Source organism: Furipterus horrens, unplaced genomic scaffold (assembly GCF_987537825.1).
Source record: "Furipterus horrens unplaced genomic scaffold, mFurHor1.1.pri manual_scaffold_2, whole genome shotgun sequence".
Classification (NCBI taxonomy): domain Eukaryota; kingdom Metazoa; phylum Chordata; class Mammalia; order Chiroptera; family Furipteridae; genus Furipterus; species Furipterus horrens.
Window position 1 is genome coordinate 203,876,323 of NW_028327172.1, and position 25,356 is coordinate 203,901,678.

A 25,356-nucleotide genomic window follows, 5' to 3' on the forward strand; every position below is an offset into this window, starting at 1 on the left:
ATTGGACCAGGCTTTCAGAGAGAAATGGCTTTTCTCCTGGACCCTAACTGACTGCAGTTCAAGGTCAGGGAACTTGAATTTCCACTTTTCGAATAGTGGTGGTCCTGACCTGTTCCCCTTCAGTAGACTGGATGTTACGACTCATCCCGCCTGCGGCCCCTTACAATGTCTCCATGCCACTGGGGTCTTCTTCCCCAAAGTTGGAAGACACCGAGTATCTCTGGTGCTTCCTGTTTGGATCTGATGAACTGCAGGGGTGAAGGTGGCTGTCTTGGTACCACTAATACTAATAGCACTAACAGTGGAGGCTGCCGACTGCGGGCAAGGAATGGCAGGCATGTGGGCAGATCTGTTCAGTTGTGTGTAAGCGGTATTTTTTTCCGGGGACGTCTCAGTACCTCCCTTAGGACATTGCAGCTGAGGTTTCTGAGCCGCTCGCCTTTGATATTTACTCGTTGGGGATTTTACTCTCGAGAAATCACTGTGGCAACAGAACCATTTTGCGTCCATGAAGACGATGTCAAACTCTTAAAATCCGGGACATTTTAAGGCAGGGTTCCAACCTCATTACTGTCAGGAAAAAGATTCATCCAAGGTGGAAGTGTCCTTTCTTAGAACTCAAATCTGTTTCAGAATGGCTTTTCTTTCCCCTTTGTTTTGGAAGCTAAGCAATTACTTCTTTTTTTTTTTTAAGGGGAAAAAATTGTGCTCATGCACAAAACTCTCTTTCTCCCCTTTCATTTATTTGAAATGGAACTTAACAAAGTCGGTTCTGAGCAAGCACTGTATATGAGGAATGCTTTTTGTCCATGAGAGAGCACTGGCTCAAATGGCACAGAGTGCTGATTCCCTCTGCTTTGTGTGAGCATCCATAATGACAAAGTGCTGGTGTCAGAGCACTTTGTGTATAATGAAACTATGAATTGTTTGCGTGAATGCTCTGAATTGGGTCTTTTGCGGGGCACATTCAGAAGGTACTTAGCGCCACATTTCACAGGTGTGAATAGCACCAGATGGTGCAGCATAGCCAATAAAAGTAAAGACGTCCTGGTCAGGGCTCCCCTGGCCCATGTGGTGGGCGATTGTCAGGTGGTGGTGGTACCCAGTAGGGGTGGGGTGGGGAGAAGGAGGGACGAAGAGTTCCTGCAAGGTGCGCCTGACTGTTTGGGGATAATTCAAAATGTGGCTCAAATAGCCCATAGAATTGGTTTCTAGTGGGAGGGGGGTACACTGGATTCAGAGACGTTGTGCATATCTTGGCCAAGTCGGTGAACAAAAACTCTCAAGTGAGAAAATGTCTGCTGTTGCATGAACAGGTGCAATCTATTGCAGTGAGTTATGGTTCAATTAAATTATTTTTAATAACATTTTGTGGGTTTTTTAATTATAAAAGCCATATGGGTTTATTCTAGAAAATTTAGAAAACACAGAAAAAACATAAAGAACAAAGTTGTAAAAGCATGCAAATAATTTTGCTACCAAGTGATAATTGTTAGTAATATATTAAGTGACTTTTTGTGCCTATCATTTTGCAAAATTTTAGGAAAACTTTACATAATCGTATCTGGATATATAAATCCTTTTAAAACAAAATTGGGGTCCAGCTATCTATCTATTCAGCTATGTAATTCTTTAAAAATATTCTACTCTTTTACTTATCTCTCAATGAAATGATTTTATCAGCCCCGGTTTACCAAACTTCCTGAGCATCCAAGATTTCAGTTCTGTCCTGAGGGAAACAGGTCAGGTAGCAGTCTTTTGGTGCGTATGTCAGTTACTGACAAGTGTTTCTGGGTATATGATCTCTAAAAACAAAAAAAGCAACAGAACAAAATAAAAATCCAGCCCTGCAGGGCGTGTTAAACGGAGGCCTGCTGCCGTTCTGACCATTCGCCTGGGTTTGTGTTGCAGTATCTGGTGTGCAAAAGGAAGCTGGAAAGTAAAAAGGAAGCCCTGCTGATCCTCTCCAAGGAGCTGGACACGTGCCAGCAGGAGCGAGACCAGTACAAACTCATGGCCAATCAGCTTCGCGAACGCCACCAGGCCCTGAAGAAGAAGTACCGAGAGCTGATTGTACGTATCACATCAGGGTAACATTCCTGGTCCCTCGTGAGGCTGGAAAGAGGGCATTTTAACATGCTGTTCCTTCAAAAAAGGATTGACTCCAAACAATTCCAAAGTGGGAAAATTAAAAAGCGAAAGTCATCATCCCTATTTCCTCCACAACTCACGGGCTAGTCATGTGTACATCCCTCCAGACCGCTTACTCGGGCCCCTATGAAACATGCACATGTATGTATGTGTATGTGAGCCTGTTTACTTATTAATTTGTTCATATGGAGTATTTTTAAGATTTGTATTATAAATCTGCTCTAATACAGAAACCACATGTGGTTATTTAAATTCCATTTTTAAGTAATCAGAATTAAGTAGAATTGAAAACTCAGTTCTTCAGCCTTGTCGCATTTCATGGACTCAGTTGGCAGAGGTGGCGGCTGGTGGTGACTGTATTAAATCGCATTGCTGTGGAACGTTTCCGTGGTGGCTCCTATGCCGGACAGTTGGGTGTAGGATGTTCCCATCACTGCAGAGTTCTGCGGGATAGCGCGGTGTACGTGTTGTTCTGCAGCGTGCTCTCTTCATTCAGTGCTTTGTTGTGGACATCTCTCGAGGCCATACACACGAATTCCGTTCCTTTTTAAAAGTAGTAGCACAGTAATATTTCCATAATTTTTAAAACCAATCACTTATCTTGAGCATTTAGATTCTCTCTAAGGTTTTATATAGCAAGAATTTTAAGGATATACATTACAATGTTTCCTCACTTATCACAGGTATTACGTTCTAGACCACTACCCGCCCCCCCCAGCGATAGATGAAAATCAGTGAAGTAGGAACCTTACATTTATTTTAGTACATATATATTTTAAGGCTCTATAAACCCTTCCCACACACTTATAAACCGTTCCCACTCCCTTATTAACCTTTCCCGCACTTTCATAAACACTACTTATGTTCTTAAACATATTCTACACTCTTAAACCTACGTAACTTTAACAACATACGTATACAGTACTGCAAAATCCCAAGATATAGCGAAAAACCTGCAATAAATAATTAAATATAATATTTTTAAAAATCCCACGATACAGTGAGGCCGCGATAAGTGAACCGCGATATAGAGCGGGACTGTCGGCAGCCGTCCGTCTCAAGAGACGATGGTGTAGCTTCTTAAGAGTCTATCTGCACCGCCGAGAATGGCCGTGCAGTCCAACTCGGGAGTGACACGGTATCTGTCTCCTCCCGTGTTGAATCGACATCTTGCGATGACGCTGGAGTGTCCTCTCCAGTGAAGCTGAAGCTACAGAGCCTGGGCAGGGTAATATGGAGGGTCTGCTGTTGCCCATGCAGCAGACCCCCCCTCTCTTCGCAGCTGAAGGGTCCAAGGGAAAGACGGAGTCAATACAGCTTGGCTTCAGGTGCGCCGCAGGAGTTGCCGGTGTTGACTACAACGTCAAACCGCCTTAGGGACTCCGGCTCCGGATTTTCTGTCGGGGTTTACTCCCTTAGCCTTTCCCCTGAAGAGGTATGCCGCAAGGCAGCGGAGGTTTTTTGGAGTCAGAGTTTTCCTTCTCTGAGAGCAGGACTACTGTATTCTGAAATGGGGGAAACCAACAACATCGTACTACTTTGTATTTTTGCTTTTTTTTCCCGCATGGACACAACCTCTTTTTTAGGTGCTGACACTATTGCTCACCTTTAACCATTTGTGCCGAGATCATTGCACTGTCCTGGAACAGAAATAGAATAGAGAGATTCCTCAGGTTAATAAAACATTCACCTAGAAGTGGGCAGTGTCAGAAAAAAATGTACTCATTTTATAGCATTTACTCATTCACCAGAAATACTTGTATTCCTGCATGACCCACAAGGGAAAGGATTGAATCCTTTTAAGACAAAAAGTCTAATAGGGCTGAAAGTACTCAGTTGATTTTCTTTTATTTTGAGCACATCCTTTCCACAACCCCCAAATTATTCTATTCATAGAGAAAACTCAAGTGATCTAACTATATAAAAGAGGGACTCCACTCAAACCAAATGAAATATAAGATTGGTTCTGCTCAAAGATAATTTTGATAAATCCAGTTGTTATTGGGTTCACATATTTGTTTTTATTTTAAGTTTTGTTGTTGTTGTTGTTCTCATTTGAGCAAGAGGGGAAGGAAGGGAGAGAGAAACATTCACACAGGGATCAAAGCCACAAGCTAGGCATGTACCTGACCAGGAACCGAACCAGCAACGATGCTCTGACCAACTGAGCTACACCAACCAAGGCTGGTTCTCATAGTTTGAGAAAATATATAGGTTTGGTCCTAATTGGAACTGATTCCTTAGAGGTTTTCCAAAATAAGTCTGGTTAATTTTTTAAAAGCATAGTTGAGCTTGATTCAGCATATTTCTGGTTGCAGGGGGCGGGAGTTGAGAGGGTCTAAATCTAAGCACTTTTTTTTTTTTTAAACTAAAGTGTAGCACTTGTTTCTTTGTAGGATGGAGATCCATCACTTCCCCCTGAAAAGAGGAAACAGGTAAGACCTATTCCTGATTTTGGATAACTCTTACATTGCTTACATTGGTGCTTTACAACAGTTAGGGAGATCAGGGTATTCCACAATGTATAGAGAAATCTTTTATTTTCCAGAATCCTTTTATATTACGGGGGTGGGGGGAAGCTGGTAGGGAATTCTGACTGCAAAGAGGGGATCGCGTGGGATGAAGGGTGAGGGAAACCCAGTGAAGTCCAACAGGCAGAAGAAGACACCCCAGTTGACCTCATTCCCTTTCTTCATTGGGAATGCTTTTGGAAAACCATGAGTTTAGGGTTCATGCATATGGCACTTTAGCTTACTCTTCTCTGTATTATTTACATTAATACTTTATGTAAAAAAATTACAATAATATTTTATTTACATTTTAGTATAGTTAGTATACAGTAGTATATTAGCTTCACATGTAAAACTAGTGATTCAATGTTTATACACCTTATAATGTGATCACCACACTAAGTCTAGTAACCATCCATCACCATACAAAGTCATTATGATATTGTTGACTTTCTTCTCTGTGCTCTGCACTACATTCCCATGACTTGTTTATTTTATAACTAGAAGTTTGTACCTCTTATTCCCCTTTACCTTTCACCCATCCCCCCAACCTCCAAAATGATGGCAACCATCAGTTTGGTCTCTTTATCTATGAGTCTGTTTTTGTTTTGGTTTGTTCGTTTGTTTTGTTTTTCACATATAAGTGAAATCATATGATATTTGGCTTTCTCACTCTGACTTGTTTCACTTAGCATGATACCCTTTATGTCCATCCATCTTGTCGCAAATGGTGAGATTTAAGTTTTTCATATTCCTGAGTAATAATCCACTGTGTATATGTACCCCATCTTCTTCTTTGATTTTTTTAAATTTCTTTTTTTTATTGTTATTCTATTACAGTTGTCCCATTTCCCCCCATTGCTCTCCCCTGTGGACCACACCTTCTTTACCCATTCATCTATAAGTGGACACCTAGCACTTCAGACTTTTAAAAGCCATCTGACCAGCAAAATTCACAAGCCATTTATGTTCTTTTCTCCTAAATGGTAGCCAACATTACTTATTGACAAATTCAGTTTTTCCCTGCAGATTTTAGATGCCCACTTTATCAATGAACAAATCCTTGTATATATACATGGATCTGTTTCTGGACTTCCTATTCTGTTCCTTTGAACTTTCTGTATAGTCCTGTGGTTGTACCACATTATTCTGGTTCTAATTGATAGTACTTTTAACATCTATTTGGGCTCATTTCCTTCCTTTTGTACTTTTTTTTCAGGAAGATACACTTACAAACATTTTTGTCAGGTCCTTCACTGATCCCACCAACACCCACCAAAACCCATACCTATTGGTATTTTGATTCAGGGTTTGTTAAATTTATAGATTAATTTGGGCATGGTTAATATTTTTATATGTTCATGTCTAGGAATATTGTACATCAAATTTATTTTAATACAATTGCATACATACATACATATTGCTTTTTCCAAAGATATCTTTGTTATAACTTTTCTCAACTTCACAATTGTTCTATACTGACATACCTTGAACTGTAGCCTTTTACATGTTTAAAGGGACCTGAGCTGATGGTGATGTTAATGCTGTGTGTTCTGTGTTATGGGAAGGCTCTGCACCAGAGGAGAGCTTCAAAACCGCTGGATGCAAATAAGGACAGATTTGTTTGGTCTCTTCATAACTGTAATGGCTAATTCAACATCCTAATAAGTGAACTTGACAAAATAGTGGGATACAAAGTCAATATACAGAAATTAAAGGCATTTCTGTATACCAACAATGAAATATCAGATATAGAAACTAGGAAAAAGTCCCATTTACTATAACAACAAGAAAAATAAAGTACCTAGGAATAAACTTAACCAAGGAGGTAAAAGACCTATACTCAGAAAACTACAGAACACTGAAGAAAGAGATTAAGGAAGATACAAATAAATGGAAGCACATACCGTATTCATGGATTGGAAGAATTAACATCATTAAAATGTCCATACTACCCAAAGCAATTTATAGATAAAACACAATTTCTATTCAAATACCAATTACATATTTCACAGATCTAAAACAAATATTTCAAAAAATTTTATGGAATCAAAAAAGACCCTGACTAGCCTCAGCAATCTTGAGAAAGAAGAACAAGTAGGAGGAATTACAATACCTGATATCAAACTATATTAGAAGGCCTCTGTAATCAAAACAGTCTGCTACTGGCATAAGAACAGACATATAGATCAATGGAACAGAATAGAGAGCCCAGAAATAAACCCAGGTCTCTGTGGTCAATTAATATTTGATAAAGGGGGCAGGAGCATAAAATGGAGTAAAAACAGCCTCTTCAACAAATGGTGTTGGGAGATTTGGACAGGTACCTACAAAAAAATGAAATTAGACCATCAACTTACACCATACATGAGAATCAACTCAAGATGGATAAAAGACTTATATGTAAATCATGACACCATAAAAGTCCTAGAGGAAAATATAGGCAGGAAAATTTCAGGTATCCCACGGAGCAATATTTTCACCAATATAGCAATACCCCCTGTTTTTGTTCATTGATCATATACCTGGCACTGCATATAAACTCCTTGGTTTCATTACCTTGTGATTTTTGATTCTGTGTTTTAACAGTATACCCAAGACACACACACAAATGTTCACCCTTAAACAGCCATTCAGGCCTGTGCTTACCCATTTAGTCATTTGGTTCTACTCACTCCCATAACCTCCTTGCTATTTTATTTGATTACTTTACAATGCTCCAGGTTTCATCTAAAGTCAAATTTTTCTATGGAGCCAATTGATTTTTTTTTTCTAAACAAAATTACATGGAAATTTATTATTAATATCTAAAAATTGGAATCCTTCATCTGGAATTGCTAGGTGCTTTTGTTTTTGTGTTTTTGGTGGCTATGAGCAGTCATCTTTGCCATAAATTTAGAGTTTGTTAGTATTCTTGGAGGAATTTTACAGTGTAAATGAATTTTCATTCCATGACTCTATTATAAAAAATGTACATTGACTGAGGAATCTGATGAATTCTAGTAAATCTGTTAAGCTGCATTCTCCTAGATCTAAAAAATATATATACTTTTCAACATCCTAAACAGTGGCATTGTAGATTTTAATATGACTTTACTGTGGCATTGAGTTTCTGTCCCTCTAGGATTAGTATGGTGCTGAGAGCTTGCACCTGCACCCTGCCTACTGGGTTGGAGCCATGACTTGCTGCATGAGATAGGATGTATTGGGTGCAAGAGACAGAAATTCTAAACTGCTTAAACAATACAGAAATCATGACTTTACATAACAGAAAGTTCAGAGGTAGTGTAGGCTTCAGGTGCTGTATAATCATGTACTCATTCTCTCCACTGTGCCCCACTTAGCAAATAAAATTACGTAGAAAAATACAGAACACCCAGGTAAATCTGAATTTCAGGTAGACGACTAGTACTTTTTCAGTATAAAGATATGTTCCATGCATTATTAGAGACATACCTATGCTGAACATTATTCACTGTTTATCTGAAATTCATATTGAACTGGGTGTCCTGTATTTTATCTGACCATTCCATCACTGTGCCAACCTTAACATCAGCTTCCTCTTGAACTTAGCCTAAGTTTTCTTCTAAGGCTCATTCCTCTAAGCAGGAGAGGTAGAAAACCCAGGCCCAGAATATAAGTCCTTCCCTCCAGTCTAATTGGGGGAGCGTTGGACTTGTTTCTCTTTCTGGTCTACTAGCATTCACCAGGAGAATACGATACATTAATTTCCTTAGATTAAGCACCCGGGATGGGAGAGCTATGAGGAGCCAGCCATGACACCCATCAAACTAACTGTGTGGCCTTGGGAAGGTTGCTTTGGGGGTCTGAGTTTCAGCTTTCCCAAGCATAAAATGGCAGAAAGTGGTACCCATTCTGTAGTGTGGCTATAAGGAACAAGTGAGATATTACAAGTAAGTGTTTTCAGTTCCATTTGTCTGGACCAGTGGTTCTTATACTCTTGAGAATCAGAGATATCTTTGAGAATACAATGAAAGCCATGGGCCTTTGCTCCAGAAATGGGACACATACATGCCCACAAACACATTTGCATTCAATTTCCTAGATTCACACTCTGTCTGAAGCCCGTACATGGATCTTTGGGGTTCTTGGGACTGCATTTAAGAGCTGCTGCTCGAAAGGTATTGAGGGTCCTTCTCAGATATCAATGGGAACAATACCACGTCCTCCATCTTTGTAGCGCTGTGAGCTTTTTCTTTTCTTTTTTTTAGAGACTGCATATATATGCATGGCTTGGTAGCCGGATGACTGGTTGTCTGGCTGTGGGATAGATGAATGGATGGATAGATGGATGGATGTAATCTCCCAACTACCTTCTGAAGTCACACTGACAAGTTATGTCTTTCATAGTCTCAAGGGCACATTATGGGCATGGATTCAAGTTTAACCCAACCACTTGCTGGTTGGGTGAACTTGTATAACCTATCCGAGACTCAATTCTCTTCTCTTCAAAATTAACATAATAATTAGATATATTTGTAAAGTTCTTATGAGGAACTGGTATGATAATGCTTCTAATGCTGACTTCCTTGTACTTGGTGAGTGCTCCATGGTGAGTAAAAAATATCTTTTGACTACTTTTGATTTTTCCTATGACTTGCCCAAGGTCACATTGCAGGTTAATAGAGCAGGACTAGAATCGTCCTAACTTGTGGTTCAGGATTTGAGTTCAGGTGCTTTGGTTCTACATTCAGTTCTTGGAATGTTTGAGTGGAGAGGATGCATAATCAGTATTTAACCCAACCCATTTGGAAAGTCCAAAGATTAAATGCTTTACTTGAAGCTTTCTGCTTCACAGTGGTGGAGAACCCGAAATGGACCTAGGAATTTTTACCTAGGCCAGTGTTCTTCCCTGTGGTAAACAATATCTGGCCATCATTTATTTTTTCCTGCTTTTTTTGTCTCCTCCTCAGAGGACAGACCAGCACTTTCATGGTTGTGGTTCTAGAAATATAGTTGTCGAGGCTTTCTTTTAGAACTTAGAATCCTTTTTAAGACAACTCAATTTCCAACGGTAACTCATCCGTTAAAGAAGCTGTGAAGAAATTGTGACGACAGTGACGCGCTAATAGCTTCTGGTGGAATATTGAAATGAAAATTTCTTCTTGACACTCCAGGCAGAGCTGTGCACTGAGCGCCTCTTTGCACCAAAGAGAGAGATCACCAAAAGGCCTCTGAGGACCCTTCAAATATTTTTCTTTTGCTAAACAGGCTGTCTCTCCAAAGGAGTCAAAAAGGGGAATGGAAATAATGATCTTGGGTTAATCTTCTTCTAAAGTGAGATTTGGGGGGAATCACAACAACACATTTTCCCTACGCAAATTCCTCCTTGAAGAAATCATCAGCTGCATCTTTGTGTCTTTCGGTTTTGATTTCAAGCTGATAAACCAGGGAGGCATTCCTCCTGGTCCAGGAGGAAGCTTTGGCTTTCTTCCCTTAAAAGGTGATGGCTAGCCCTGACCGGTGTGGCTCAGTGGATTTGGCATCCCCCGCCCCCAAAACAGAAAGCTTGTAGGTTCGATTCCCAGTCAGGGCACATGTCTGGGTTGCAGTCTGCTCTCCAGTTGGGGCAAGTGCATTTGAGAGGCAACCAATCGATGCTTCTCTCACACATCAGTGTTTCTCTCCCTCTCTTTCTCCCTCTCTTCCCCACTCTCTACAAATAAATAAATGAAATCTTTAAAAGTGACAGCTTATTTAGATAGTGGCATGCGCCAGGATGACAACCCTGGAGAAATCAGAGCATATGTGGCCCTTTGTGAGATGGGGCATGTGGGAGAGCCTTTTATCTCAGTACCAAAGTCTTCTTGGTCAAACTTCTTAAAGTCCCCAGTGACTGCAAATCAGAGCAACTTTTTATCTGGGTCCTGGATTGATGCTCAGAAACCAAAACTTCCTTCAAAGGTCTCAAGTGCTTTGAGATATTTCTTTCATAACACTTTGAACAGTACAGCATCCAGGGAAGACATCCAGGGTCCAGCCTGTGGGAAGCCTCCCAAAATGTAATGCTAACTTCCTGACGAGCCCTAATGTCTCTTTCTATAAGACCCTTGAATCTTGCAACAGTTTTGTAAGGAAGGTGAGAGCAACCCACAATTTACAGGTGAGGAAATAGAGGCTCCTTAAGTCTAAAGAACCTGGGATCTGTTAAGGGAGTCATTAAGTGGCAGACGCAGAATCATAATGACCAAGATTAAGCAGACGTTTATTTAAATAGCAACCTCCCAAACCTATTGAAGGGGGTTTGCCTGTGGGCTGGAAATGCATTCACAAGTGTGTGTTTTGAGATTATAATGAGGTGGGAGTAGGCTACTGAGAGCTTCTTGCACAGCCAAAAAATGTGTAGAGAATAATCTCTTGGGTGGTTGTTTTTTGTAAATCAGAAAGCTGTCACTGCAGCCAAGGTCATCAGTTTGGCGGTTGCTATGAATAGGGGGCCCTTGCTCAGCAAAACAAGTTTCACTTTATTACTATTAACACAGGAGTCGCCATAGACCAAAGCAGCCGAGTAGAAATTGCAATTAAATTTGCTATCAATCACACCTCTCAAGTATGCCTGATGTTTCATCCAATGTTTTTTTTGTCTTTTTTTTTTTTTTAATTTCATAATCTTGTTTAATGTAGCGCTTTCCCCTATCGAAGGTGTGGGTTTAAGGGGTCCAGAGTGTTGAACTTTCTTTAAAGTATATTTTATTGCTTATGCTATTACATTGTCCCAAATTTTCTCCCTTTGCCCCCCCCCCACCTGATATCTCCCCTTCCCTCCAGCAATCCCCCCTCTTAGTTCATGTCCATGGATTGTGCATATAAGTTCTTTGGCTTCTCCATTTCCTATACTGTTCTTAACATCCCCCTGTCTGTTTTGTTCCTACCAATTATGCTTCTTAATCCCTGCACCATTTCGCCTATTCTCTCCCTTCCCCCTCCCAGCTGATAACACTCCAAATGATCTCTATACCTGTGATTCTGTTTCTGTTCCAATTGTTTGCTTAGTTTGTTTGAGATTTTTTTTTGATTCAGTTGTTGATAGTTGTAAATTTGTTACCATTTTAATGTTCATGGTTTTGAACTGCTTCTTTTTCTTAAATAAGTTCCTGTAACATTTCATATAATGATGGCTTGGTGATGATGAACTCCTTTAGCTTTACCTTGTCTGGGAAGCACTTTCTCTGCCCTTCCATTCCAAATGATAGCTTTGCTGGATAGAGTAATCCTGGTTGTAGGTCCTTTCTTTTCATCACTTTGAATACTTCTTGCCAGTCCCTTCTTGCCTGCAAAGTTTCTTTTGAGAAATCAGCTGAGAGTCTTATGGGAACTCCTGTGAAGGTAACTCTCTGCTTTTCTCTTACAGCTTTTAAGATTCTCTCTCTATCTTTAACCTTTGGCATTTTAATTATGATATGTCTTGATATAGTCCTCTTTGAGTCCAATTTGTTGGGTCTCTCTGTGCTTCCTGGACTTGTGTATTTTCTTCACCAAATTAGGGAAGTTTTCTTTCATTATTTTTTCACGTAAGTTTTCAATTTCTTGCTCTTCCTCTTCTCCTTCTGGAACCCCTAGGATTCAGATGTTGGCATGTTTAAAGTTGTCCCAGAGGTTCCTAAGCCTCTCCTCATTTTTTTGAATTCTTGTTTCTTCCTTCTTTTCTGGTTAAATTTTTATTTCTTCCTTATGTTCCAAATCATTGATCTGAATCCCAGCTTCCTTCCCTTCACTGTTGGTTCCCTGCAGATTTTTCTTTATTTCACTCAGTGTAACCTTTATTTTTTCCTTTATGTTGTTGCTGTACTCAGTGAGTTCTCTGAGCATCCTGATCACCAGTGTTTTGAACTCTGCATCTGATAAGTTGGCTGTCTCCATTTCATTTAGTTCTTTTTCTGGGGTTTTGTTTTGTTCTTTCATGGGACATAGTTCTCTGCCTCCTCAATTCAGCAGCCTCCCTGTGTTTGTTTCTGTGTACTGTATTAGGTATAGCTACTTTGACTCCATTTTAGTGCACCTATTAAATTGTGTGAGGCAGAGCCTTAGGTATTCTCCAGAGTGGGGTGACCCACTTTACTGCTTTGTGGCTCTGCATGGGGGGAGGGCTCTGAGAGGGGACAATGCTACTGCCTGGCTTCTGGAGGTTTGCCTGGTACACACCTCATTTCCAGTCACTCCACCTACATCTCATATGTGACTGGTGCCCTTCTCACTGCTGCTTTGGTGGTGAAACCCAGAGTGGGTGGGTTTGCATACATTCTCAGTCCATATGGGCCCTGTAAGAGGTGAAAATCTGGCAGTTTCTTCCCCCACCCCAATTCCCACTGGTTTTTAAAGCCAGAGATGATTGGGATTTTTCTTCTTGGTGCTGGAAACTTGGGCTATGTGGTCTGGCCTGGGGCTGGGATCACTCACTCCCAAGGCATCCCTCTTGATTTTTATCTACCTGGTGTGAATGTAGGCCCTTCAATTCCACTGCCATTGCTGCCTCTCTGCTTCACACTATGTCTCCGCCCCTCCTACCTGTCTGGTTGAATGTGGCTTCTTTAAATCCTTGGTTGTCAGACTTTCATACAGCTTGGTTTTCTGACAGTTCTGGGTGTTATTTGTTTTGAGATCTGGTTGTAATTGTTTCTGTGGTTGTGTGAGGAGGTGAAGCATGTCTGCTTATGCCTCCATCTTGGCTGGAAGTCCAGAGTGTTGAGCTTTTTAACACCGTTTTTCCCCTAACCTCCTTGAGGAAGTACCTAGGTCATGATTTTACCTATCTCTCTGTCTCTCTCTGATTTTTCCCTCCCATTTTTGAATTCCAGTTTTGCTATGTAAGCAAATTGAGAAGTAGGGTGCAGGGCTTTCTGGTAGGGCATCATTTTTATGCTACGACATAAAGTAACTTTTCCATGGCTAGGTTAACGGAAATGATGTTCATCTAGTGAATTACCAAGATTCAAGATGACTGAGGGATCGGTCCTAGAAAGTCGCCCTTTCCCCTCCTGGTCACCGGTCTGAATTATTGAAAGACTTGGGTGAAGACATGTGGCTCTTCCCAGTGTTGGAGGTAGCACCAGGTTGGAAGGTTAATCTTAAAATTTTCACCACTTTATTTTCATTTCTTTTATTTTCTACCCTCTTCGGTTCAGTAGGGGGGCGGGGGGGGGCTGTGAATTTAACTAACAGGAGAAAAAAAGCATATAATTTTATGAATATTTTATGTAAAAGGGAATTCACAGAAAAGAAGTGGAGCTCAAAGAAGTGATTAGATTTGAGGGTTTAAATACCAACCTAACAAAAGGAAAGGGTTTGGGCTTCAAAAGGTAAGTTGTAGGAAAGTGACTAGGTAATTTATGCGGAAGCTAATGGAAGACTGGGGATGTGTTAGTTAGGGGTGTTGACAGTGCCGGCTCTCCGTCTCTGGCGGTAGGCATCGCTCTCCTCTTCCTGGCACTGGAGAGGGTGGGACATGCTCACAAAAGGAAATTTATACCCTGCTTTTAGGCAGAAAAGTGGAGGAAAGAGTACTCTCTGTATTTGTTGATTCTCAATTGCCTTTAGCTCAAAATAATCCTTATGACAAAGTGGTATATTTTAGAGTGACATATTCTAATCCCCATGTAACCATCTTTCCACTTCTTACATCAGGGAGAAAAACGGTATACTGTGGCTCCCTTTCTCCCCGTCTCAAAGGGTTAGGGCTGTTTCTCCCAACTCGTATCCTGAAATCTGCTCCTTGTGCACCAGTGATGAATACTTGATCGTTGAAAACAGGGACCCTTTACAGTGGTTGTCATTGCCAAATGTGAGGTATCATTTAAAAAAAAAATCTCCCATCACTTTTTATAAGTTTAAAAAATGTATTGCATCCAGGGTATAAACTGTTCTGATACATTTTGTGGCATTTCTAAAGGACTTGAAACAGCAGTAGAGGCAGGAGTTTAGGACGCAGCTGGACCTGAAGAGAGGCAGGAGAGCCTGCCCTTGCCCAGGGGATGGATCTGCCTCGGTGCACATTTCTGCAGGAAGGCGCAGGAAGGCCTGGGGTGAGATGCACACAGGCTTCTCAACTCCCAGATCTCTGCCTTCGCCACACCTGTCGGGAGCTCCAGTCTTCATCTCTGTGCTGGGAGAATTTCCAGGAGCCTCCTCGTTTCTGCACTAATAGGGGCTGGCCTTGGCAAAATACTTCCGCAGACATTGCTTGTAATTGGGGGTGAGCTCCTCCTCCACAAAGGAAGGGGGGCTGTAACATACTTTCAGCCTCAGCTCTCCTGGCTATATTTTCATCAAACCTCTCTTCTCTCCCTTCCCCATCCCAACTTTAATAGATAAACATCTAGCCAAAAAGGGTGACTTAAGTGTGTGTGGGTGGGTTCTACAATATATTCCATCATATTCAGCATTCTGCTGTAATCCGAGCTAAAATGTCAGCCTTTAATGTCGGTCCTGGCTAGATCTGAATATTGAAAAGAGGGCTTTTTTTTTTTTAAAGACTTTTCATGTTTTGCTATTTATGCTCCCCCGCGCCCTGGAGATTTAGAGAAAATAATCTCTCAGTTTTGTTTTCTTTCCCTGTGAAATCCTTCCCAGCGTCTGCCACCTTTTCCCTGACATTTCCTGTACATAGTGCTGCCATGCTAAATGATGGTCACAGAATCCTTCTCAATAACACGGAGACCAGACACTCTGCATAGCTGATAAATTATAAGCAGGCGTAGCGTGTTCGCTTGATGGATTGTTACAGTGAACATGCGTGAGTCACAGGGGTTATTTTTGGTCAAAAGAATTGTGTGAACTTTTCTCCTCCATTTTGAGTGCTTTGAAATGTACTACTTTTCTTTTTCTTTTTGTTCTTTACGGTGTTAAGGTGTTAGTCACTGTATCAGAATAGTCATTTTCTAGTTTTCAGAGTCATTGTTTTGGAGTTGAAGAGGTGGAAGGCCTGATGAATAGGAAAGAATTGTGTGTTGACAAGTAATCCAGCCCATGACATGTAAAAGAAAATTACAAGTCACTGCTTTAAAGCGGGACACCACCCCCACCCCAGCCTACCCCCGGGGTCAATTTTAAAGCTGGTGAACATTTACTGTGAACTCACTTGGAGGCAGTGCGATTCTGATTGACTATTGTTTTGCAGCGGCTGTAGACATGCCTGACTTTATTTTGGTAGATTACTCTTTAGCCAGGCTGCAAAATAAATAATGCCTGCCAATCACATCACAGTGTCTCTGAACCGCTGTTTCTAAAGCAGCCCCGTCCTCTGCTTTATGTATCACTGGAAACGGAGGTTTATACCGGGTGCCCGCCCTGCTTTATCTCATGTCTAAGTACGAGGGAGCATCACCGAGCTCAGACGTGTCCAAAGTGAGGGCCAAGGACCAGGTTGCAAGCTTCTGTTTCTGGACAAGCTAAGTGCAGAAGTCAAAAGTGTTCAGAAAGTTTGATAGCAATCTGACAGCATGAGTTTTGATTCTAACAGACACTTGGGGTCTTGATGTCTTCTTAAATTCATGTTCCTAGTAATTGATGGTTATGGTGTTTTGCAGAAGTACTGGTTTGTGATGGAGTAGAGGTAGAGAACTGGTCTCTCACTACTAAGAGATGGAGTTGTACTGATTTAGATACTGAGCATCATGTAGGTGAGAAAACATCTACCCACCTGAGGGGCTCCAGGCATTATTGATTCTAAAAAGGAAGGCTAAGGACATTGCAAATTTTTTTGTCATTGTTTGTCTTTTATTAAGTTTTCACTGTTACTTTTTTAAGCATATCTTTCTGAGAGTCTCTTCCACAGGCTGCTGTGCCCAGCAAATGGGGTGCCGACATGCCTGACCACGTGGAGGCTGAAGCGGGTTCCTGGGATGCTGCCTTCAGCATTGGGCCCCTCTCTGCCTCCTCTGGGCCAGTCCCTAGGCCTGAGGGCCTGTCCCTCCATCTGTTGGAAAAGGGTCATGCTTGCTGAGCTAACGTTTGGGAAATGTTCTGGAGTTATATGGGGGAAAGGCAGAGGCTGTGTACATGTGATAGTTTGTGCTCAGGAAGAAGAGCTATGGGATGGAGCAGAGGAGCCAGCAAAAGGAACCGGAGAACTGAATCTCCTGTCTGTCTACTCACTGCAGTCTCTGGGTGAACTGCTCTCCAAAGTGGCAGGTTTTCCATGTGATGGGGGAGAGGGAGAGAGGGAAGTCAGTAGCTGGAACATACCACCCCTCCCCCCTGGGATTTCCACAGGTGCTTGCTCACTCTCTCCTTTTTCAAGTCTTGGTTTAAATGTGGCCTTTCCGGGGAGGCCTTCTGTGGCTCTTTCCCCTGACACACTCTGTTTCCTTTGCCTGCTTTATTTTTCTCCATAGCACTAATCATCCGACTACTGGATCATTATTTATTGTGTTACAATATAATGTAATTAATGTACTATCATCTCTTAAAGTGTAAGTTTACAAGGACGAGGGATGTTATCTGTGTTGCTCAGTGCTATAGCTCCAGAGTCTAAAACAGTGCCTGGCACATAGTAGGTGCTCAATATTTGTTGTATAAATGAATCTATGAGTAAGGAAGAGTGAAGAGGCAGCATCACAAAGGGTCCATCTGTGTCCAAGGAGGCATTTGGCCATATCTACCCAATGGTTCTCTGCATGGTTGAGTTGGGGCAAGTGGAAGGGCACCATCAAGGGGAGGCAACCAGCCTTTAATCAGGGGAGCCTACGTATGCCAAACACTGTGGTAGGTGTCCTGTATTTGTTACTTGCAGTATCAAATCTCCACATAAAGTATGTATGGTGACTCCATTTTACAGATGGGGAAACTCGAGGTTAAGAAACTCACCTAAGGTCACCCAACCCAGTAAGTGGCAGGACCAGGATCCGACTTAGTCTTTCTGATTCCACAGAGAGAATTTTCCAAAAATAGTCTGTTGGTTGGTAACAATGTCTCATTTCTTTTCTTTCTTTCTTGTAAAATAGGAATTAATTTTCTTCCTCCTCCACCAAGTTTTTATTTGCTGAGAACAGAATCTGGGGAAATTGGAATGCAACTATTACAAGATACGAACTTTGCAAATACGGGATAGAAAAATTAGATCAGATTAATGTTCACAAATAAGTTAGTAGAAATTGGGGCTTGGTTAATATCAGTCAGTGGGGAGGAGTGGGCTTTTTCATGAAAGACTCCAAGCTGGGACTAGTTTCAGTGTTGGTAACTGTTATTATTATTCCAGGTTTCTGCCTGGGCTGAGATCACAATCTCCAGGCTCAGCATATTGTGTCTCATTAAAAAAAAAAATATTTATGAAGTATCTAGTAGGTGCTTGAGGTAGGTCAGCAGAGAAAACAAAGTTTCATGCCCTTCATGTAAGTTCTATTTTAGTAGGGAGAAGAAGACAGGAAATAAGTATAAGCAACAAACCATAAAGTAAACCACGTGGTATGTGGAAAGCTTACAAGTGCTATGGAAAAAAAAGAAAAAGCAGTGTAGGGGGAGGGGCTTGGGTGCAGGAGCAGTATGCAGTATTAAATGAAGTGGTTTAGGTGGGCCCCTGAGACCATGAACTTTGAACCAAGGCCTGAAAAAGGCGAGGGTGTGAACCAAGTGATATTCTGGAGGGAGAGCCTTCCAGCAGGAGAGCACAGTACAGCAGTGCCGAGCTGGGATCATGCCTGGTGTGCATGGGGAGCAGCAAAGGGCTTGGAGGGAAGCTGACCTGGGTGGGGGATGCCTTGTGAATAGAGGCACGAGATACCCCGATCGATGAGAAATGGGAGCTGAGACCAAGGAAGGAGTCAAGGATGAGCCCATGTTTAATTTTTCTATTCTTTCCCCTTTATTCTTTTTTTAGTACCTAACATAACTGAGTATTTTCCAATGTGGAAGCGTTGAGGCCTTTGGAGATTTAAACAGTACAGTTATACTAGGGGCCTAATGGCCACGGATCAGAATTTCTTCAGCTATCACACGAAGGGACTCTACAAGAAAACCTTTGAAAAGCCCTGTGTGATGATTTCTGAATAGTCCCTATCCAGGAGTCATGTTCCGATTGCTTGCTTCCTTCCCTCTGTCCTCTCTTGTTTATTCATCATGAGTCTTTCAAACATTTGCTGGAACACGGGCTTCCTGGAGCCAGGGAAGCAGACTGCCTTTCCATAGCTTGCGGTCTTCTTGCTAATGTTAGATAAGAACAGCGTAAACAAGGTGAGACCTGGGGCCAATGACAGCTAGTGAAATACAAACAGTGCTGCAGAACAGGAAGCCGGTGACGCTCAGTGGGGCGGGAAGGTACAGGCTTGACGGATGAAAGCATGTCCAGAGGTGGGGAGAATGAGCACTTCCAGGTTTGGGGAACCTGAAGAAGTGGCGAGAACGTGGGAAAAGGCGCTGTATGTTACGGGGAAAGGGCAGTGATGGTGAGGGGTGAAGTGGGATTGAGAGGGAAGACAGGCTATTGGACAGCCGCATGGGCTAGAGGGCTCTGGGTCGGCGCTGCACGCAAATCTTAAGGAAGGGAGGACATCACGAAGATGGGTGGGCGCGTGACCGTCCTGGCTGTTTGGGAATGAGGAAGTAGGAAAACCAGCCCAGGAGACTGTTGAATTATCTCTGGATCCTGATTTCTGAAATTGTGGCACATCGCTCATGTCTTCTCTGGCTGCTTCCTTTTGTGATCAAAATTCTGGGAGTTGAGGTAGCAAAGAAGTTTATGAAACAAGATCTACTTAAAGGGGGAAAAAGTCCTATCTAAGCAAGGAAATGAAACTTTCCCTATATTGTTGGCCCAAATTTTAGAATTAAACTCTATGCCCCTCACAAGATTTTTAGTGAAGAGCACTTAATTATTCTTTTTTTTTTAAGTCAAATACAAACAACTTTTTTATTACTTGTCTGTGAGCCATTCTGGAAACAAAGAGTATCCCCAGACTGAGGTTCATGGCCAACTTCATTTCCTCGTGCAGTTGTCGTGGTGTGATTTGCACACTCGCTGCATTCATATATGTGTTTGTTTACTCTAATGGGCTTTGTGTGGTTCAGCTGGGCTTGGACGCCAGCCTCGATAAGCCTAATAAAGCCTCTCATTTATCCACTCCTCCGTTTCTGATTGTATTTCATCATGTGTTGATATTTCCAGGCTAATCTTGCACAACTATTGAGAGATTCTCAGGACCAAAATAAACATCTGGGAGAAGAAATTAAAGAACTTCAGCAAAGGCTTGGAGAAGTCCAGGGTGACAATAAGGTACTGTGACTATTTAAAGGGACCCTGCTGAGCGACTGTGTGCTAGAGGTTTATACAGAGTGCATCGGAAAAAATGTAATGCAGCATTTGCTGAAAAATTGGTTAGAGATTTTTACATTTGCAATGAAAATGCACAGTTGGGCATTTGTTATCTTTATGACATTCCCTGTGTGTGTGTGTGTGTGTGTGTGTGTTTGTGTGTTCATGCATGTGTATGTGTGTGTTTCTGGGTTGCCCTAAAATATCATCACAACTCATTGTCGAAGCTTCATTATGTTCAGCTTGGTGGTGAATAACATTGTGGTTGAGGGCAAAATAAAACCCAAATGCTATACTTTTCCTCCTTCCATACAAATAATGACTTGTGGCTCAGATGATTTGGAATTATTCACATTCGGTTTTGAATTTTAAGTAGTCATCCTACTAATTACATTCACATAACCAATTTATTTTATTGCTAAATTTGGCAATTTGTAAGGAACATTGCTCAAAATCCACTGTTTGGTATTAATCAAACTCCCCTGTTGGCAACGTTAATTATAAAATATGAACTCATAAACCAAACTAAATGCATGCACTCTCCCAGCTGAAGCGTCAAACAAAAGTACAATTGAGTAAAGGAAGAACTACGGAAGTTTAATTCCGTCCCCACAGATAATTTCCCATTTTGCCGAGATAGATTTGTTTCCAATTCCCTGCCAGAGGCGGCTTTCTCAACAGAGATGACCATTGGAGTTTAACTCAAGAAAACTACTTGGTGGGGAGGAAGTACTTTCGTGGGAAGTGTTTCTGAAACCTGACCAAATTCCTTGACCAAGTGTGGTCATGGTCATAGTTTCTGGGAGTTGCAAGGCAACTTGGTTATTGGAAGGCCCCATTTTGAAAGATGTTCCCTCTTTTAGAAAATGCATGAAAGTGTCTGGTTACCCAAGGACTCTTCTATAACAGAAGCTCGGAGAGGATTTTGAGTGTACTGCTTGCTATCTTGAGAGTCTCCATCTGTGGGAAGTCTTTCTTAGAGGGAGACGTCTCCACTTAATCTGCCTCTAAAATTTTTTTATACTTCTTCTATTTAACATATATTTGAGAAAGTAGGCTCTACTATTTCCAGTCATGAAATAGCAGGTGTGAAAGAATGCCTAAGAAAGGTTCTAATTAACATGGGACAAGCTAATCAGGCATCTGGTGTGGTTTTACATATTATTAAAAGGATGTAAGCCCTGTAACCTAAGTTTTGGTCAATAATTAAAGGCCAGACCTTAGTCACTTCCTCAAGAGATGACAGCAGGGCAAGTTTTCTAGAGAATAAAGTGAAGTGTGTGCAGTAGTTTTCTTTAAGTCCATAAAAATACGACAGGAATTTTGGAGACATTATAAACCCACAAAATACCGAAACATTTTATAATGTTATTTTTATGGTTCTTCTTGACTGACTGATATTCTCTTCTATGCTTTTTTTTTTCTTTTTGAGCTACCCCCACCTCTGACTTTCCTAAATACACCTCATCTTTTGGTCACTTTTAATTGTACCAACTTTTAGGCATGAGATATTTTAGGAATTGATGTTAACAACTGATATTTCAAGGAAAGAGAGGGTGTGAGTATGTATGGGTGTGTGTGTGTGTGTGTGTGTGTGTGTGTGTGTGTGTAACACTAAGCACCAGTCTGGGGCTTTTCTCACATTTATACAGTATGAACTTCTTGGTTTTCTTGTGCTCTGGGTCTTTATTCCAGGTAGCTGGACACATTTATCAAACTTTGTTTTCTCGCCCAAGGTTTAGAATTTAGTGACTCAAATTCACGGCCTGTGAAGGAATATACCTGCCAAAACGTGTAGGAAGGACATTATAATGTTCCACAGATCCCGCATCTCAATGTCCAGACTCTCGCCCTCAAAGAAGACCAACCACAGGGAGCCCCGGCAATTTCATTTATTGTCATCTGCCTCCAAAGTTGTAGGGCTGGCTTCTTCTCAGCCCCCTGTGGGTCACGGTCATCCTCCCTACTCCCCAGTCATCAAAATTAAGACCAGATTACTTATTTGATAAGGACACCAGGCATCTTGAGAAGCTCAAGAGGCCCCTGTTCAAAGGTGGCTGTGACTGTATGTTGGAAAATAGGTTAACCCTTCATTATTACTATTTTTATTCATCTATCTATGTAGCCTTCTGAATCCTATCCCACCTTCTTGCCATGGTGTGCTAGACCTTCATTACTTGGCCCCTACTGATTTCTCTAACCACTAGTCTCCTGCTTCTTCAGCCCCAGCAGCACTAATTTAGCCCCTTTGCTAAGCTGAACTGCCTTGTGCCCCCGGGCCTTTATACCTGTTGTTTGCGCTGTCTGGTTAACTGTTCCCCTTCTCCTGAAAACTGCTGCTCATCTTTCAGGTTATAGGTCAAATGCAGCTTTCTCTGCCCCTTAGGGGCAGGTCTGGTGCTCACAGAGCCCCACTTCCTCCCCTCTGCCTGCACTTGTATGCTCCCCGTTCCGTCCAAAGGTAATCTCCTTGCGGGCCAGATTCCTGACTGACCACTACTGTCTACCTAGGAATTAACACTCTTAGTTCCTGATAAGTAAACGTTATTTGATGAATCAATGTTTTTTTCTGTTCAAAAACAAAAAAAAAGAAAAAGAAAATACAAGAGTATGAGTGGACTACTCTCTGCCACTCTGGTTCTTATCGGTAACTCTCTTCATGGGGCGAGGAGTTGTTTAAGAATTTGGAAAAAGGAGCTAGAAAAGCAGACCATTTCATCAGAGAAAAAAACAAATCAAACCCAACCCAACCCAAGGTGTGAGACCTTGGGAAGCGCCCCCGTGGCGCGAGCAGAGGGTTTGATGCCGAGCCTCAGTGGACACAGGGTAAGGTCCTGTTCATTGACTAGCCGAATACCTGAAGCCTGTGAAATTCAGGAAAACTTAATTGCTGTTTGTTGTTGGACTCCCAGCTCCCCACTTTCCAAACAGAGGGGCTGATGGCGCCGTTTTATGAGCGACCGTTAAAGTGGAAGATTTTTATCTTCGAGTTGCCATTTTAATTGATGACCCTTATCCACATTTGGGAAGCCCAGCTTCTAGATGTTAACTACATTTAAGAAACAAGGTGATAGGAAATTACTTGCCTTGGATATTTTAAGGTAGACTAATTTTTCCATTTGTTCAGCTAGAGCCTTGTAACCCTATGTGCCATAAAGCATTTTCAAACAGCCTCTTGAAAGATTTGTTGCCACCACCCTGGCTTACAAACAGTTTAGCGCTCACATGGGGTTGGGGACGGCTTCTGTGACAGTGTGGGGGTGCTGTGATCAAACACCACCTGCTGTCTCTCTGAACAGTGCCCAAGAATTTCCCGGGGCTCCCAGATGGACACAACCTCCCCCCAATCCAAACCAGATGAAAGAGGTGAAAAAGGAAACTTACTGGAACCGTCCCCTGCCTTGATAATTATAGTTCCGAAAGGTGAATGAGGGAAGAGGAGGCCTTTGGGGTTAGAAGGACACACAACTCCACAAATCGCCCTGGGAAAGGGCTCTCGGTGTGTCCATCTATAAGGAATAAGGACCGATTAATTATGTGGAAAACCCAGACCATGCTGAGCCTCAAGCCTGAAAAGCAGCGCACTCTGAGAGAATGGCCGCCCCAGAGCTCTGCATTCAGAGTGGATCCAGGGAAGGGGACCAGGGGAAGAAGGAGGTTTCTGAGAATGTAAGGAGTAGTAAGAATCAATCAACAAAACTAGCAGAGCACTTCTGAGTCACAAATATCCCAAGGAGAGCTGGTGGACCAGCTGGGTCTCTGAAAGAGGAAGCCTGGCAGGGATCGCTTTGCTAAATTCCATGATGTAAATTACTGACGCCCTGACAAATATCAGGCTACCAAAGAGAAGTCACTGAACTTGGAGTTGCAAAGACTGCCAGGGAGAGCCAGCTCCAGCCTGCCACTGCCAAGTCATGTATTGTCATACAGCAGGTCTTCAAATAGCGTTGCTTTGTTCAATGTCATTTAATTATAAAATTGATGAGAAAAAAAATAGATTTCATGTGCAGTTTGCATGTTTTCACCCTGTTCACATGGGTTTCCTCTGAACTCCAGTGTCCTCCCACATCACAGAAATGTGCATGTGAGAGTGTACATTGTCGCAATGTGAATGGTTGTGGGTGGGTATGAGTGCACCCTGAGATGGAAGGACGTCCTGTCCACGTGGGTCCCATCTTGTACCCTGAGCTGCCAGAACAGGCTCCAACCGTGACCCTGAACTAGAGTCAGCAGGCTAGAAAATAATTATTTTCACTTGTTTCTATTAATCTTTCTTAAATGTTTGTATAATTTATATTTATTGTAATATTTAATATTGTAAGTGTTTGGGGTTTTTATTTAGAAATTTGGTGACGTTTTTGTGACTGGAAATAGGCTTTGGGAACTTAACTCATGTTCATATCAATTAGCCTACAATAATATTTATTTTGCTATATGTCATTTTGCTTAAAGTTGGCCTCCAAGAACCTATTGATGATGTTCAGTGGGGACTTACTGTATAGTCTAGTAGGTCCGCCTTCGGAAATTTTGGGACCCAGGTCTTTATTCTAGCTCTGCCAGTTACTGTCTCTGTGCCCTTGGGCAAATCAATATTTTCTTTAGGCCTCAGTGTCCCCATCTGTAAAAAGGGACTAGTAACACCTCTGGCAGAATTGTTGTCAGGTTTCATCATTTATTCATCAGCACATACCTGGGGACTTGTTATGTGTTGATTAATGTTCGGAGATTTAAGGAAACATCAGGGAATAAAAAGGACAAAGTACTCGTTCTCACAGAGCTTATGTTCCAGCTGGGAAGACAGACAGTAAGAAAACAGATAAATAAGATCATTAGATAGCGGAAACAGGAAAATGAGATTTAATGATTTTGTATGTGTGTTTACACAATATTAAGTGTTTCTAAAGTGTATAGCCTGGCGCCTGGTAAGCACTCCATCAAGGGTGAATGTTGCTGGTATGTTTAGCACAACATGGGGTAAACATACCAGAATCCTCTCATACAAGACTTCCACCAGGAATCTTTCAAGGTCCACTGTTTCCAGTGGACTGGCTATGTGTCTCCCCACAGAGACAGACCAGCATGAGAAGCTGGGTAGATGATCCCCCAAACTCAACCCTCCTAATTCCCTCTCCAGACTTTGCCAACACCCAGCCTCCTTGCTTTGGTGCGGAGTTCCTGGACGCTTCCTTGCATTTTGTGTGCCCCTTGTGGAATAAGCACCTTATAGGTACACCAGCAGGCGCAACTCATGTTCCCGTGGAGACAGCCAGCAGCTGACCTTCTTGTCCATTTGCTCGTGTTTCTCTTCATTGTGTAGAGTATGGCACGTTAGTGCAGAACAATGATGCAGTGCGAGGCATTCAAAAGCCAGCAGGTTCAGGTGGACAACTGCTGCTAACGCTGTCACGCATTCGCATATCCTGGGCCCCCACT

General features: G+C 42.0%; 1 protein-coding gene across 2 annotated transcripts in view; it reads left to right on the forward strand.

The window, feature by feature from the left end:
• Positions 1-25,356, forward strand: part of CCDC149 (coiled-coil domain containing 149) — a 99,479-nt gene that overhangs the window by 31,792 nt on the left and 42,331 nt on the right. For both annotated transcript variants that reach the window (XM_090267015.1, XM_090267014.1), the window contains exons 2-4: positions 1,912-2,073; positions 4,548-4,586; positions 19,777-19,884. In XM_090267015.1, the coding sequence (XP_090123141.1) occupies positions 1,912-2,073; positions 4,548-4,586; positions 19,777-19,884 (309 nt within the window). The remainder of the gene's footprint in view (positions 1-1,911; positions 2,074-4,547; positions 4,587-19,776; positions 19,885-25,356) is intronic.